The sequence below is a fragment of the Microtus pennsylvanicus genome, chromosome 1 (assembly GCF_037038515.1).
Source record: "Microtus pennsylvanicus isolate mMicPen1 chromosome 1, mMicPen1.hap1, whole genome shotgun sequence".
Classification (NCBI taxonomy): Eukaryota; Metazoa; Chordata; class Mammalia; order Rodentia; family Cricetidae; genus Microtus; species Microtus pennsylvanicus.
The window spans coordinates 131,383,285-131,399,320 of record NC_134579.1 but is presented as its reverse complement, the minus strand read 5'-3'; the positions used below and the strand labels follow the sequence as shown (position 1 = coordinate 131,399,320).

At 45.2% G+C, this 16,036-nt stretch overlaps 1 protein-coding gene across 3 annotated transcripts in view; it reads right to left on the bottom strand.

Moving 5' to 3' along the window:
• The window catches only part of Dpy19l3 (dpy-19 like C-mannosyltransferase 3), a 77,829-nt gene that overhangs the window by 59,784 nt on the left and 2,009 nt on the right, over positions 1-16,036 (bottom strand). For all 3 annotated transcript variants that reach the window (XR_012911704.1, XM_075984356.1, XM_075984355.1), the window contains exons 2-3: positions 15,689-15,830; positions 12,806-12,939 (exon numbers count right to left, since the gene is read on the bottom strand). Coding sequence is in view for 2 of the 3 variants with exons in the window: in XM_075984356.1 (XP_075840471.1) it covers positions 12,806-12,939; positions 15,689-15,791 (237 nt within the window). In the remaining variant the exon portion in view is untranslated. The remainder of the gene's footprint in view (positions 1-12,805; positions 12,940-15,688; positions 15,831-16,036) is intronic.

Below are 16,036 nucleotides of genomic sequence, written 5' to 3'. Positions count from 1 at the left end.
CACAAGAGAACAGGGACTACAGCAGCTCAAAAGGGAAAGGGGCACAGCAGAGATGTCCTCCAGATGGGAGCAAAGATGAAAGCATCAACTGCGGAGTGCCTGCTTCAGCAGGGATGGAGAGGAGTCAGCGGCACAGCTCTGTGCACAAGAACCAGCAGGTACCATGTGAAGGCTTGTTCTCAGGTCCACAGGCGGGATGGAGTCTGAGGAAGGCTGCCTGGTGAAGATCTGAGCTGCAGAGGCTGCTTATCCAAAACTCAGTGCGCCCAGAATGCATGCAGTCCCTTGTGCACAAACATGGGGCTGTGACAAGTCCAAGATGCCCAGCGTTCATGGGTCCTAGATGGAGTCATACACCCCTTTGAGCTCTCACACAAAGATGAACAGAGACTAGGGGGTCAGTGTAGCAAGGACGTCAGCTGGACAGGGTTTCCACTCCAGCTGTAGCGTGGAGAAACAGTGACATCACTCACTCCTTCCAAACCTCAACGTCTCTTTCATAAAATAAAATACACTCTGTGAGGAGGAGGATTTCAAGTAACAATCTACAGGTCATATATATATACACACAATGTGCACAAACATGCTTCCTCTAGGAGTGATGGTTCAGCATTGGTCAGTTCTGTGTTCTCAGCCACCAGAGATGCTAAGTAACACACAAGGAAACCAGCTGCAGTTTTGATGTCGGCACTACATGTAACAGCTTTGTGAAATGTGTTCTACAATGGCTTGAACACTATTGGGGTACTGAGTTTTGTTTTTTAAGAGTTTGGGCGGCTATAGCTATGGCTCAAGAATGGAGCGCCAGTCTAAAATCTACCAGTGAGGGGCTGGGGTGTGGCTCAGAAGTAGAGCATTACCTAATGGGCAAACCCCTTATTTGCATCCCCCAGGGCTGGGAAATGTTCTCTTTGTAAAAAAAAAAAAAAAAAAAAAAAAAACAACCAAAAAACTAGTGCGTGAAATTCTTAGGGTAAAGAATGGCAAAGTATTAAAAGTAAATTGTTTTCTGGGGACACACTTGGCAATTATTATTTTCCTAGAATAAAGTCTATTTCTTTTCTAGACCTCGGGTTTGCATATACATGCCACCTGTGATGTCATGACCGGCTTCTGTTTCTAGTTTCTGTATTTCTACTTCATTTCTTCCATCTTTGTGCTCTGGCGGACGAGGCCACACCGACAGCTCTCATTTTCACCAAATGTTTGCCTCATCACTAATCTACTATTTAGCTGTATCCTTCCCTTTGCCTGACTGTTCACTTTGCAATTCCAAAGAGGAATATTCCACTCATTTCTGGGTACTTCATCCTTATTCTATATTATACTATTTAAAGCAACAAAATTCTGCACACTGCCTTGAAATGCATCTCTGCTTTCTAGATTTCTTTCCTAATTTCTAAACATTCAACATTCATTTTCTCTGTGCTCCAAGATTTAAGGAATACTTTGAGGCATTTGTTTGCAATGTACAAGGTCCTGGGTTCAATCCTCAGGGGTACAACAAACTTTCTAGTGAAGAAGGGGAAGGAAGGGAACTTTTAAATTTACAAGTCACAAGGATTTTGCTTTTAGCTAGCTTGAAAATTTTTATTTAAAGGAATGAATGAATCAAAGAGAAAAGTGTCACATTATCCTGAGGCAGGAACAGAGTGCTTACTGGGTGAATAAAGTCTTTCCATTTTCTCTGCTAAAAACAAAACAAAACCAAAACAAACTCTGGGGAGCCAGAGAGCTGGCTGGCTCAGCAGCAAAGAGCACTTTCTGCTCCTATTAGCATACCAGGGTTCAGCTCCCAGCACCCACATCAGCAGGCTCACAATTACAGTTCCAGGAGATCCAGTGCTCTCTTCTGGCCTCTGGGGGCATAGCACTCATGTGTGCCTGCAGATACACACACATACACACCTGTGAGTTTGAAGTCAGCCTGGTCTACAATATGAGTTCTAGGCCAGTCAATAGCGAGATGTTGTTTCAATCAAAAAAAAAAAAAAGGTTTGATATGTTTGATATTCTTGTGTTCATGATATACTTGTGTTATGTTGCTTTTGGGAATGAATCTTTGATTGTGTCTCGGTTTCTCTCTGTGTGTGTTTTAACTGGGAAACTTTACAGGGTGACTTTCTTAACGACGACACAGGACAGCTTATGTACCTCTCTGTGTACTACCTACTGATGCTCTGCAGTGAGTAGCCGTGATCGTATGTTGTGGGTACTTCTCCTGTGTTTTTTATTAGCTCTAAACCTGTGATCATCCTATCCTGCCTCAGCCTCTTGAGTGCTGGCATAACAGGCATGTACCACCACCTCACTCAATTCTATTCATAGTCCCAGAGTTTCACATGTAACCATGAAAAAGTTGGAAGTGAGATGAACCCATAACTCTCCTCTTAGGTCATATGATCCGTAGTGCCCACTGGTTTCTTGATTAAGTCCTGCAATCCACCTCCGCACTTTTCTTACTCTCTGAAACCGAGGGGCTGTGTATACTACGAGAGCACTCTATGCCGCTCAGCTATATCCTCTGAGTCTTCCAATTTCATACTGCTCTGGACTTTTTACTCTTCTGTGTGTACTTCATACACACAGGGTTCAGTGGACAACTCTGCAGAGCTGGCTTTCCCCTCTTTACACGGATTCCAGGAATCAAACTCAGATCATCAGGCTTATGTCCAAAGAGCTTCTAGGCCACCTCAGTGGCTCAGAATGAGTGCGAATACACACACACACACACACACACACACACACACACACACACACACACACGGTCTCATGTATCCCAGGCTGTCTTCAAACCCATTACATAGCCCACGATGACCTTGAACCTCTGATCTTCCTGCCCCTTCCTCTCAATTGCTGGGATCACAGGTCTGCTCCACTATATTATATTTTCATGGTGTTACTTCAGGCTGACAGTTTTGCTGGGTTAACATTCTGTGGGACCAACTATGCCCTTTCAATTTGTATGCCCAAATTTTCCTTTATCCTTTAATTTGGGGGGCAACAAATTTCTGTGTCACGCTTTCCCTCCTCAGCTGTTGGGACGCCAGTGTTGCGTGTTTGCGGTTCTTTGCCTTCTCTTCTGGCCACCTCTTCCCTGCTTCCATCTACACGTCTGCCCAACTCCTCCTCTGTGTTTTCCGCAGTTGCGTTTGCCGGATGCTGAATCTTGTCTGCTCTTACTTTCTTTTTCTTTTCTACATTCTGTCGACTGTTTCCTTTCCCTTTGTGGCCTTCCTCTATCTCTTTGAGAGCTGGCATACTGTAGGGGTTCTATTGCTGTGAAGAGATACCATGACCATAGCAACTCTTATAAAGAAAAACATTTAATTGAGGCTGACTGACAGTTCAGTTCAGTCCATTACGGTCACGGGAGATGGCATGGCAGCGTGCAGGCAGACATGCTGCTGGAGAAGGAGCTGAGAGTTCTACAAAGTGATCCACGCTGGGTGTAGCTTGCGCAAAGGATAACACAAAGACCACCTTCACAGTGACACACTTCCTCCAAGGCCACACCCACTCTATCAAAGCAGCACCTCCTAATAGTGCCACTCCCAATGACCCTATAGGGGTCATTTTCTCTCAAACCACCACAGTGAGTAGGGACGCTTGCAGAGAATCTGTGTCACATGGAGGCACACATCGACCTGTAACTCCAGGTCCAGGTGATCCGGTACTCTCTTTTGGTACACAGACATAAATGCAAGCAAGCAAGTATTCATATTCATAAACAAATTAAAATTTTATAAATCTATCTTCCAAACTGGCAAATACATTTTATTCTGGGGACATGGTCTCACTGTGTAGTTGAGGCTGGCCTTAAACTCTGTCCTCTTGCCTTAACCCCCTGAGTGCTGGGGCTGGCTATTTGTGATGTATTTGGCCTCTATCTTCAAGTCCTTGCTATTAAGTTTTGCTGCTTTCTTCTCCCCCTCTCTCTTACTGTATCATTACACAACGTTTTGCTAGCTCTTTCTGGGTAATTAGTCATTGTGAACATAATTGACAAGCTCTTTCTTGATCGGTTCTTTACAAAAGGCTACAGTGGGAGAGGTGAGGGACACATTGAGACCAGCAAAGTTGCTGTAGGACAGAGGTGTTTTTCAACAGTGATTTCTTAGCCTGCCCTGGTGGTGTATACCTTTAATCCCAGCATTCCAGAAACAGAGACAGAGGTAGGGAGAAATCTTGAGTTCAAGGTCAGCCTGGTCTAAGTGCAGGTCCCAGGCCAGCCAGAGCGACATCATGAGACCTTAAGAATGATTTCTCTAGTTTTCTCCTGAGTTTAGTGAGTAGTGATGGGCAATGTGAGGGATGTTCAAACCGCAGGTCCTGCTCCACTAAATCCCATGTCCTATGGATGCGATCAAACCCTGGTAGGACCCCTCCTTTCATACTGCCTTGGTCCATTCTCTTCCCCAGAGGCACATCACGGCACCCATCAGGGAATGGGTGCACATGCCAGGACCCAGGCTTCACTGAAGGGCGGAGTTGGGAGCCCTTGCTCAGCACCTTTTAAACTCCTCTGGATTTCACCGGATATAGCTGGAATTTGGATAATGGGCTTCTTAGATTCAGGAGATAAGGTCTGGGGCACTGTATGGTAGAGTAAGCTTTGCCTGAACAAGCCTTAGAAGGGAGGAAGGCAGGGAGGGAAAAGAGAATTCAGCTCTCTTCATTTTCCTTAATTGTTCTGACACAATTTCAAGACGAGCAGAAAAGTGACATGTTTTTACTGCCACTTTAAAGTGAGAAGTTAAGTAAGTAATTTTGGGAATTTAATGACACAATTAGAAACAATCTAACTCTCCAAAATTGGGGCACATTCAAAGAGTGAAATAAATAAGAGTGTACGCGTGTCAAATCTGCTGAATTCTATAAGCATACATTTTTAATCTAATAATGGTGCAAGCTTGGTGAAGACGTGCAACTGTCTGTCTAAGAAGTGTGCGATGTGACAGCAGACATGGCAAACTGTACATATGTTGAGTTCGCTAGGTAAAATACATATGCATGTGAGTGAAAATGGAAGGAAAAGTGTTTTTCTTTGGTGGTGGTGGTGGTGGCAGAAATGAAACCCAGGCAAGCACAGACTAGCCAGCGCTCTAAACTAAATCACACTCTACCTTCAACACTCAAAAGATTTCCCACTTTTTGTGTTCTGTGTGTATGTGAGAGAGACCTGAGGGGCCAGGTACAGGACTGGAGACTGAACTCCAGGCTTAGGCAAATACTCTACCACTGAGCTACTTCTCTGACCTATTTTCTCTTTGTTTACGTTGAGACAGGGTCCTGATAAATTGTCCTTAGGTCTTAAACTTACTCTGCAAGCCTCTGCCTCAGCCTCCTGAGCAGCTGAGCTGGTCTAGCCGGCTCTGAAAACGCTGGGTGTGGGAGGCACCTGCCTTTGATCCTTGTACACAGGAGACAGAGACAAGTGAATCTCCATAAGTTCAAGGCCAGTCTGGACTACACCATCAGGCCAGTCAGGACTACATAGTGAAACTGTCTAAATCACAGAAAGTGTGTGTGTGTGTTTCTAATACATAAGTACAACCTGCTCAGTTTCTATGTTATTTGTATGTATGTTTTCAGGGCTGATCATTTGGTATTGCTAATCAAATGATGTGCTATTCCCTATTTATAACAATTAATGAAAAAAGAGTCCATATAGTTAGGCATTTGGGAGGGTTAAAAGGAAGGGGGAAATGATATAACTATATAAACAAACAAGCAATCAGTAGTAGTAAGTCTTATGTAATATTTTTCATCTTAAAGTCTGTTTCACCATCACAGGACAGCACGTATAGCAACAACAAATGAAGCATAATAAATATTCAATAAATAAAAGCATAGTGGCAACATGGTTTTCCTATAGCCTCTGCTGACAGAGATCATTAAAATGAATTAAAAGTGGCTGTCCCCCACTTGCCAGGACAACAACACCCCCTCAGCCAAGCTAAGCTGTTCCTTCTGATCCAGCTCCAGGCAGATTTTCCCAGCAGCCGGCTGCCTCCCTACTCCTCTGCCTTCTCTTCCTGCAACCTCAGAGGTCCAACCTGCTTTAAACACAAGCTTATTTGCTGCGCCCCAATAATGCACTGGGCTGTAAAGGGAATTCAGCAAGTATGATGTAGACTGTGCCCTTTTGGTATGTTTGGATTATGATAAAGGACAGTAGAAAAAGCAGGCTGCCTTTAACGCCAACTTAAAGCTAAGGTGTTTACTAAGTTAAAAAAAAAAACCATAAAATGTACCACACACATTGCAGACATTCAACATAGGATATGTAGTTTTCAGCCTGTAACATCTGAAGTTTTGTGGCAAGGAAGATAACGTACAGTGACTAAAGAGGAGAAATAAACTCTCTAACCCATCAATGAGGCTCAGAAGAAGTTCGAGACAGATTCTCTATACCGCTTAAGCCAGTATCTTTCCCTTCAGTTCAAGCTGACGTTTCAAGGCTCCCACTTTTCAAATTCTCACACTGCAAGGTACATTCCAAAAATCACTTAGAAGGAGACTGTCACACGTTCAAGGTGAGCCTGGCTTATGTTAGGAGTTCCCACGAAGTGACTGAGGTGACACCATCCTGTCCTCATCTTACCCAGACTCCAATCTGTGTCTGCTCAGAAAAGTCTCAGCTCTAAGCACCCCTGGCAACCATGTCCTCTGGGGCAACACATTTAGGGTTTTCCATGACCCTAACATAGCCCAGATGCGTAAGCAAAACAACTGACGTGCTCTGACAAAAAGAAAAGGGTTGTGGGGGAGGCTACATGGTTCCCCTGACAATGATATCATGGTGTTTGCCTTTAGAAATGCTTTACCCTTTGGAGTCAAGAGTTCTTTAGGGCAAGAGCCTACTCTTAGTTGCTAACTAAAAAAATTTCCAACTTGACCTTCTATGTATGGTAGTCAGTAATGTTCTCTCCTGGGCTGTAATGCCAGGCCATCCAAGGCTGGGCACTGAGACTGTGTTCCAAGAAAGCAAACAAACACACGGACACATCATATTGAAGTAGGGCACAGTGGTATATACTTGCAATCCCAGAACTCAAGGTTGAGTCTGGAGGACCAATAATTGGAGGCTAGCCTGAGTTATGCAGTGAGATGTTATCTTAAAATCAAGTAAAAATTAAACCAGTAAATATTTGGAACATAGAAACTCAACACGTGAGCTTTTTATCTTTCAAGGAATTATTTTTAGTCTCTGAATAATTAACAATTCTAAGTACTCAAAATGGAAGTATTTGCATGAAAAAACAGCTTAAAGCACACTTTTAATCTCAGCAATCGGGAGGCAGAGGCAGGTGGATCCCTTGAGTTTGAGGTCAGCCTAGTCTACAGAGCAAGTTCCAGGTCAGTCAGGGCTACACAGTGAGCCCCTGTCTACAACAAATAAAAAGAGACAGGCTTGATTAGAGTGGGGGAGGGGAGTCAGCGAGACTCTGAGCTCAGTTGTAGCCTCTACAGGACAGTGGATAGTGGGCGGAAGAAACCTGTTAGAGGATATGCCAGCTTGTGGCTTCCCAGATGGCATCGGAGGCACAGAAAGAGGCTGTCCAGGTTTCTCTTTCTTTCCCATTCTACACACTTCTGAAACAATCTCACCCACACATCTACAAGCTGGTAATATGAAAATGTCCGTTTTTCAACACAGATGGAGCGCCTGCCTTCGGAGCCACACATCCAGCTTCCTCAACTCCCTATCTTTGGCAGACAACTTTGAAAGTGCCTTTGGTATCAAAAGTGAGCTGGGGGTGGCGGCAGGAGAATCCTGAGCTCAGAGCCAGCCTGGGCTACACAAGGAGACCCTGTCCTTGGAAGGAACTTTCAAGCTCCAGAAATCAAGGATTCAGCTGTTCTCAGCCCTCTGTTCCTGGAAGGCAGCCCTTAACTCCTGAGTGATGAGTGTCCTTTCTCTAAAGACCCCAGCTGACAGCTGATGCTGCTGACTCAGAATGTCAGTAAGTCTTGCCAGTAACTAGAAGGTTGGGGCTTTGAGCCCACACAGTATCAATCTGACCTCTCTAGGCTGCAGACATCCATAGCCAATGATCCACTGAGTCTTGTGCCAGCCAGTTTTTATATCAACTTGACCCCACCTAGAGCCATTATGAAAGAGAAAGCCTCAATTAAGGAAATGCGCCCTTGAGACTGGCCTGTGGGAAAGCCTGTGATACATTTTCTTAATCAATGTGAGAGGGCTCAACTCACTGTGAGTTGTGCCACCCATGGGCAAGTAAAAGCAAGGAGACTAAGCAGGCCATGAGGAGTAAGCCAGTATCAGCATTCCACCATGACCTCTGCTTGAGTGCCTGCCTCCAGGTTCCTGCCCTAACTTCCTTCAATGATGAACTGAAATAAACCCTTTCCTCCCCAAGTTCCTGTTGGTCATGGTGTTTTATCAAGCAATGGAAACCCTAAGACAGTCATCTACACTGGAGCTTAGGTGAGCTGTCCTGGCAGGCATTAAACCACACACTGCCACACTGTGTGCCAAGAGAGTCCTTCAACCTGAGCTCACAAGGAAGGGTAGCGGTGTGTGGGTCTGGGATGTTCTGGACTACCTTGCCTGTGTCTTTCCCTTCTGCTGGTTCTCGTCTATATCTTTACGACACCTTCAAGTACAGCACGTCCCTGAGTTCTAGGAGTCCTTCTGGCCAATGCTCGTTCTGAATGGCCAGTGGGCACCTCAAAATCTATAGCCAACTGCTTAGCGGTAAGGGTCAACTGGGACGGGGATCCCTCAATTTGAGACCAGAGTTTGGCTTTTTGAAACCGGGTCTCATGATGTCATCCTGGCTGACCTAGACCTGTGCAGACCAGGCTGGCCTCAAACTCAGAGACCCACCTGCCTCGGTCTCTCAAGTGCTGGGATTAAAGGTGTGTGCCACCACCATCCAGCAGCAACAAGAGTCTGCAGGCCAGGGCAGTTTTTCTGGAAAGTTTGGCCTAACTGGTGGTAGCTGGAGAGAAGTCACTGTACCCTGGAGAACTGCATATGGCAGTCTGCATATGTCACAGGGAATGGCAGATGCACCAGCCAGCCACCAAGCTGTTCACAGAGGACACTGGGCTGTCGCTGTCTTTCTGCCCCGTCAGTCACCTTTCATAAAAACGACAAAATGTCCTTCCAAATCAACTTCCTAGAAACACCCTCTTCTCTCCAGTTCCTTCCAGCCTCTGAACCCCTACACAATGGGAGTGCAAACTCAAGTTCCCCAAAGAAGTAGAAGGCACTGCAGATTGAGGAACTGACCACAAGTTCCGTGCCTGTGGGGAGACGGGGAGAGGGATGGCTGTAGGCCCAGAGTCAAACCATCTCCTGCCGTCTTTAATCTCCAACCTCTCTACCTGACCTAGGATGTCTGTCTAGTAGGTGAAACTTTTTGGCATACACCCACTTTGCAAACCACTAGCGTCTCCCAGATTCAAAACTAAGAATGTCACCAGGCAGCATCTGGAACCCACAGCAGAGACGACCCCCACCCTTTGTTGTAATTCATGTCTTAGTTAGATTTCTACTGCTGTGACCAAACACCACGACCAAAACCGACCTGGGGAGGAAAGGGTTTATTTGCCTTACACATCCAGTGCATCGTGAACGAAAGTCAGGGCAGAAACTCAAGGAAGGAACTACAGCCGAGGCCATGGAGGGGTGCTGCTGAATGAACAGTTGCTCAGACTGCTTTCTTAGACAACTGGGGACCACCTGCCTAGAGATGGCACCGCCCCCGGTGGGCTGAACCCTCCCATGTCAATCATTACTCAAGAAAATGCCCAGAGACTTCTTTACAGTCCAGTCTGTCAGAGGCATCTTCTCAAGTGAGGCTCCCTCTTCCCAGATGACTTGAGCTGGTGTCAAGTTGACAAAAGACAGACACACCCACACACTTGGCGTCCCCACTGAAGTATTTGGGTAAGTGCACTGATTTGTGATTCCTCTGACCTGTGACCACAGAAGTCTCTGTAACCTTTTCCATGGCGTCATGTGTCACCCAGAACAACATGAGTCCGTATCCAGGCCATGTACACTCATAATAAACTATGTCTCATTCCCTCTGGGGCCAGAGCTGCACTGTGCAGACAGGGTCTTTCTTTTTGTATAGCCCCTTACACCTTCCTTCATACGCTCACAGAATTATGGCCCCATGTGCTCCTCTCTGATTCTGGACAGGTGAACTTCGTTCCCGCTTTGGAGCCACTTCCCTGCGATGGCATCTACCCCTTTTTACCACATGGGTCCTGGTTTCCATGTCTTACCTCACTCTTGAGGTCAACAGCTTCACCCTGACTCTAAAGAGGCCCCTAATCACTCACCATCTGCTTTGATTCTTCTTTCTGATTTTGTCCCCCGCATCAAAATTAAGTCTCCTTCAATGCTGGATTTCCAAGCCTAGAGGAGGGCCTGGCTCACAGAAGATAATCACTTACGGGATATCCTAATTGGATATTCCGGTCTCATAGAATCCACTGAACAGGATTAACTCCGCGGTGGGCTCTAGCTTTATTCTGCCCTCCTCAATCCATTCTCCATGCCACAACTGGAGACAGCTCCCCAGGGAAGAGCTGCAGCCTCGTTAGATGACACAGGGCTCACCACACACTCAAAGGCCAGTCTCTGAGACAGAGTACAGGTCCTTCCCCACCAGCAGCTGCTATATACAGTCTACCCTTTCCCCTTCTCTTCTCTGGGCACAGTCTACTGCTGCCAGCACACCCAGCTCTCCCTTGCCTCCCGGCCTTGAGCACTGTTCCTCCCCCATTCATTTCCCCTCCCTGGGTATCTTCTTTTGTTTACCCTTCAGGATTCCTTAGCCAATACTTGTAGCCCCAACCATGGGCTTCCTTAGAACTCTACCCCAGTCAGAGCATGGACTCAGGATGTGTGCCACAATCTGAACTGTCTGAAACCTTGCCTGTGTTCTTCTCAAGAGTATCACCCATATCGGGGAAGGGCCTTGTCTAATCCGTTTGTACTGCTACCATTAAGCACAGTGTCCACTTAATACTGCAGGTGTCTGGTACATATTTACCCCATTTAGTATGCTAGACAAGCTGAGGCCTTTATTAATCCCTCCAAGTTCTCCACAAATTTCGTACAGTGTTACCCACAAAACAGGCGCTCAACTCTAGATTGAAAACATAACGCAATGTAGTACAATGACTACTCTGACCCAGGGAAAAGTCAAGGGTACCCAAGCATCTTGATGATGGTTTGGTTCTATAACATGTGAGCAAGGACGCTCATATACTTTAAAGAGCTTGATTCAATAGCTCTTCCAACATGTCTTCCTGCCATACTGCTATTAGCATTTAACTTTGGCTACCTAGTCCCACAGAGGCATCTTAGCCTTTATCCAAAATAAAGATATTAATGTTCACAAAGAAGCATTATCTGGGGCTGGAGAGATGGCTCAGCAATTACATGTGCTTGCAGAGGATCAGGGTTCAGTTCCCAGCACCCATATCCAACGGCTCACAAGCTCTTGGAACTTCAGCCCCAGGGGATCTGATACCCTTTTCTGGCCTCTCACAGACACTAGTACCTACAGGCAGGTGCATACACATGCATGCATACTATATATAAGTAATAATGCAAATCATAAAGAAAAAAAAGCAAGGCATATTTATATCAAAACCCCTGGCAACAGGCAAGCTTCCTTCTATGAAGTCACAGACATGCCCTGAAACGATGCCAGCAGGTTCTGGAAATTCTAAGACAGAAAGAAAACAAAATGATATTTGGAGAGTCGACCCTGCCCCTCGACTGTAAGGAACTGAAGGCTTTCCATTCAAGTTCATTTGCACTTGCACACACAGTACTGGAAAGTCTGAAGCTCCTGATGGAGATGAGGGCTCCATCTGAGTTTCTTCCTTCCTTTTTGCCTATTGCAATCAACAGACAGAAAAAATAAATCAAATAAATTGATAAATAAAATTTCCACCATAACCCAGTTTGCACAGATATATACAATCAAAACGAAAAGTAACAAAACAATCCTCAGCCCTCCTCTCTAACATTCCACTGGATTTCACCGAGCAGCCTACTATGCCAGTCTCATGACCCGTATTTTGACAAATACGACAGTTTAAAATAACCACAGTAAAACTAAATCGATCAAAAATAACAAATTTCAATTTTCTTTCTCTCTCTTCTTCCTGCATGTGTACAGGGGATGGGGACACACAGGCACATGTACCTGCACATGAGCGGAGACCAGAGGTCGACCTCAGAAGCCGTGTGTCTTGAGTCTTAGGGGACAGTCTCTCACTAGACCTGGGCATGTAAAAGTGCACTGCTACACCTTACTTTTTACACAATTGCTAAAGATTCGAACTCAAGGCCTCACTCCTGTGCAGCAAGCACTTTACTAACTCAGTCATCTCCATGGCGCTTTCCAGACAGATGCTTACTACGTAGCCCAGGCTAGCCTCAACTCGCAACCTTTCTGCCTCTGTCTCCCTAGTGCTGGGTCAATGCGGGTAGCACCATACCGAGGAGAAACTCACCTGATAATACAATTTTGATGCTATTTTTAAAACCCTTCTAAGACCCAGGATTCTTTTCTTTCCTGGGAAGACAAGTTCTCATATAACCCAGGCTGGCCTTTGAATGCCCGATCTTCCTTCTTCCACCTGAGTACTGGGATTACAGATGTGCACTACCATGCCGGGATAAGAAAGTGGGTTGGACTCTCGTGGCTAAACTGTGTGGTCCTGGTCATTTACCTACATGGCTAGCTCTTAGGGAAACAAATGAGTAGATCACATAATAATGGTCTAAAGTAGCCCATACCTTAATATTGGAAAACCACAAATCATTCTCATGCAGGGTGGCCAGGTAGACAGATGTAAGAAGTCCAATGCAAAGGGCCACGATTCCACCAACCACAGATGACAGGATCTTCCAGAACCTTCCAGAGGCACAACCTTTTAGAAAAGTGAAACACATCAAACAAGAATGTAGCATTTGGGGAGGTGAGACAGTGCCACTGATAAGATCACTCGCTGCTCTTGCAGAAGGCCTGAGTCTGGTTCCCAGCACTCACATCAGGCAGCTCACAGCAGCTGTAACACCAGCTGTAAGGGATCTGATGCTCTCCTTCATTCTGTGCCCATGGGTACAACCTTCACACAGACACACATAGACACTTATGAAAAATAAATTTCACAGAAACAATATAGCATTGACCAAAAGTCAACAAACTAGAAAGAATACAAACATAGGAGATTTAAGGATAAGAAGTAAGGATGAATATCCTAGTGGGGAACAGATTAAGGATATGAATAGGCAATGAACAAAAGGGGGAAAAGGGACAATAAATGTTAACAGACAGAGGAAAACATGTTAAAACTCATGCAATTCTCTAGCATTGACAAAAGAACAAGCTATACTTAAAAAAAATCTTGGCAAATCTGGAATTTAAAAATGCTAATTCATGAGCTGGGGGTGTGGCTTAGTGGTAGAGCACCTGCACGGTGTGACCACTGCAAGAATGGTAATGGAGCGGAAAACCGCTTTGGAAATGGGCTGGCTAGCTTTTATGTCAGCTTGACACAAGTGAGACGCGGCTGACAGGAGGGAACTTCTCTTGAGAAATGGCCTCCTTAAGACAAGACTGGCTGCAGGCCAGTCTGTAATGGAGCTTCCTAATTAGTGATTGATAAGGGCAGGCCCCATCATTGTGAGCTGTGTGTGCAACAGCTGGGTCCTGGGTGCTGTAAGAAAGCAGGCTGAGCAAGCCACGAGGAGCAAGCCAGTAAGGAGCACCCCTCCATGGCCTCCGCATCAACTCCTGCCTCTCAGCTCCCGCTCTGCTCCTGACTTCCTTTGGTGATATGGAAGTGTGAGCAAAACAAACCCTGTCCTCCCCAAGCTGCTTTTGGTCATAGTGTTTCATCACAAAAATAGAAACCCTAACTAATACAGATATGGATTTAAGTAAATATCTTGGGGGCTGGAGAGACGGCTCAGGAATTAAAAGCACTTGTTGTTCTTACAAAGGACTCATGTTCCACTCCCAGCACTCACATGGTGACTTAAACTGTCTGCAACTTCAGCTCCAAGGAAACCGATGCCCTTCTTGGACTGCCAAGGGCATCAGGCACACGCATGTGGTGTACTTAGGAAAAGGCTCGGGACCTGGTAACGGCAAGCAGCAACTTCCCCAACGGCACATGGACCGTGGTCAGTTTTATAAAGCTACGTATGCCTGCTTGTGAGAAACCACGTGGAGACAGCGACATCCAGACAGCAAGATAAACATGGTCATCTCTGCTTCTTTCAGGGCAAGGAAGTCGGTAGGAGTAGCTTTTCCTTCTTTTTAAAATGTCTTTAATTTTCAGGGTTGCCTTTTTTCTGACATGATTTCATAAAATGGGCAATCTTCAAAGTTTTTTTTTTCTTTTTCAATTTAAAACAAACCAAAACAGGGCTGGAACAATGACTCAGCAGTTAAGAGCACTTAGTACTCTTGCAGAGGACTCAGGTTCAGTTCCAACCACCACATGGTGGCTGGCTCACAACCATCTGTAACTACAGCTCACGGGTGTCCCGATACCCAAGTCTGACCTCAGAGGGCATCCAGGCACACCAGTAGTGTATACTCATACCTGCAGGCAAAACACTCATATGCTTAAAAACAAATAAATTGTTAAAAACAAACAAGAAACAACCGAAGGGCTGGTGAGGCAGCTGGGTGAGTAAGGGCATTTGCTGCCGCACCTGATGACCTGACTTTGATTTCTACAATCCACAAGGTAGGAAGAGAACAGATTCCTGCTAGTTATCCTTGGACCTTCACATGCATACACTGTCGGGTCACCACACATACAAGGTAAATAAATAAATGCAATTTAAAAAGAGAAAGACATAAGGCACAATTTAACATGCATTTTTACTGTATACCATCATCAGAAACTACTCCAAATTACCTCACATGCATTGGCTCCCATTAACTTAGCCGAGTGGCCTGACTTTCCAATGTAGGCACCTTTTATCTTATTAAACAGCTTTTTCTGCTACCTATTAGCTCTGGCTGCTAAGAATTCATCTAGATACAAAGGATTAATTATGTCCAATACCAAAAATGGCTCTGATGTGTGTGGAGCTTTTCAAGCTTACTTTAAAAATTTTGGCCATGTTTAATTAGAAAATGTGACGGGGGGGGGATCACTTAGCAACTGTTCAGCATTATAAAAACGTTTCACCAAGTTCTCATTTTTTTTCTCCTCCTCCTCCATCCCCTACCCACCCCCAAAATAAAGCGAAAGAGATAACTTTAGGAATTTGACTGAATACAAAATGTTAAATTTCTTTTTCAAAGACTATAATGAAATGGGACTGAGGCAAGCTAAGGCTGCCTGGATGGTACATACGCACACACAAACCAGACAAGATATTAGGGAAAGGGACAGTCAGGTGGGGCAGGCGAAGCCTCGGAGGACCTGATGACATCGCCACCGTAAGTTAATCAACAGACAACTTACCAAGGATTCTCATCAAAGCTCGTTTACTGATTATAGCTGAAAAGCCAATATAATCAAAGCACAATCAGAACGTCTGGGTGCTGGAACAAGTGTCCTTCAGAAGTCTCACCATTTTTTTACCCTATTAGATGGTGACATATGCTAATACGCAGAAAGTAATCCAAATGCCGCCTTAGCTCAGATCACCTACCAGATGGCAATTTCTTTTCCAACTTCACATTTTCTTTCGGTAATGGACAACCCTCGGAAACTTCTACGGTTTTCGTCTCTCTTCTTTGCCGGATGTACATCATGATGTCAAAGATTCATGTGCATTGTTCTTCCAACCACTCCTACAAACAACACCCAGATAAATGCCCCCACGGATATGTCAACACTCTCTTTACCCCAATACACCCCTATGCTCTTAGAGTCTGCTGCCAGCAGACCCTCCCATATAAATCTTGAGCAGCTTTTAAAGAGGCAACACAAATATTGAACTCAACCATATTTCTAAAGCATGGGTTCTCCAGGTACTCCGGGAGTCAGGGATACAGGT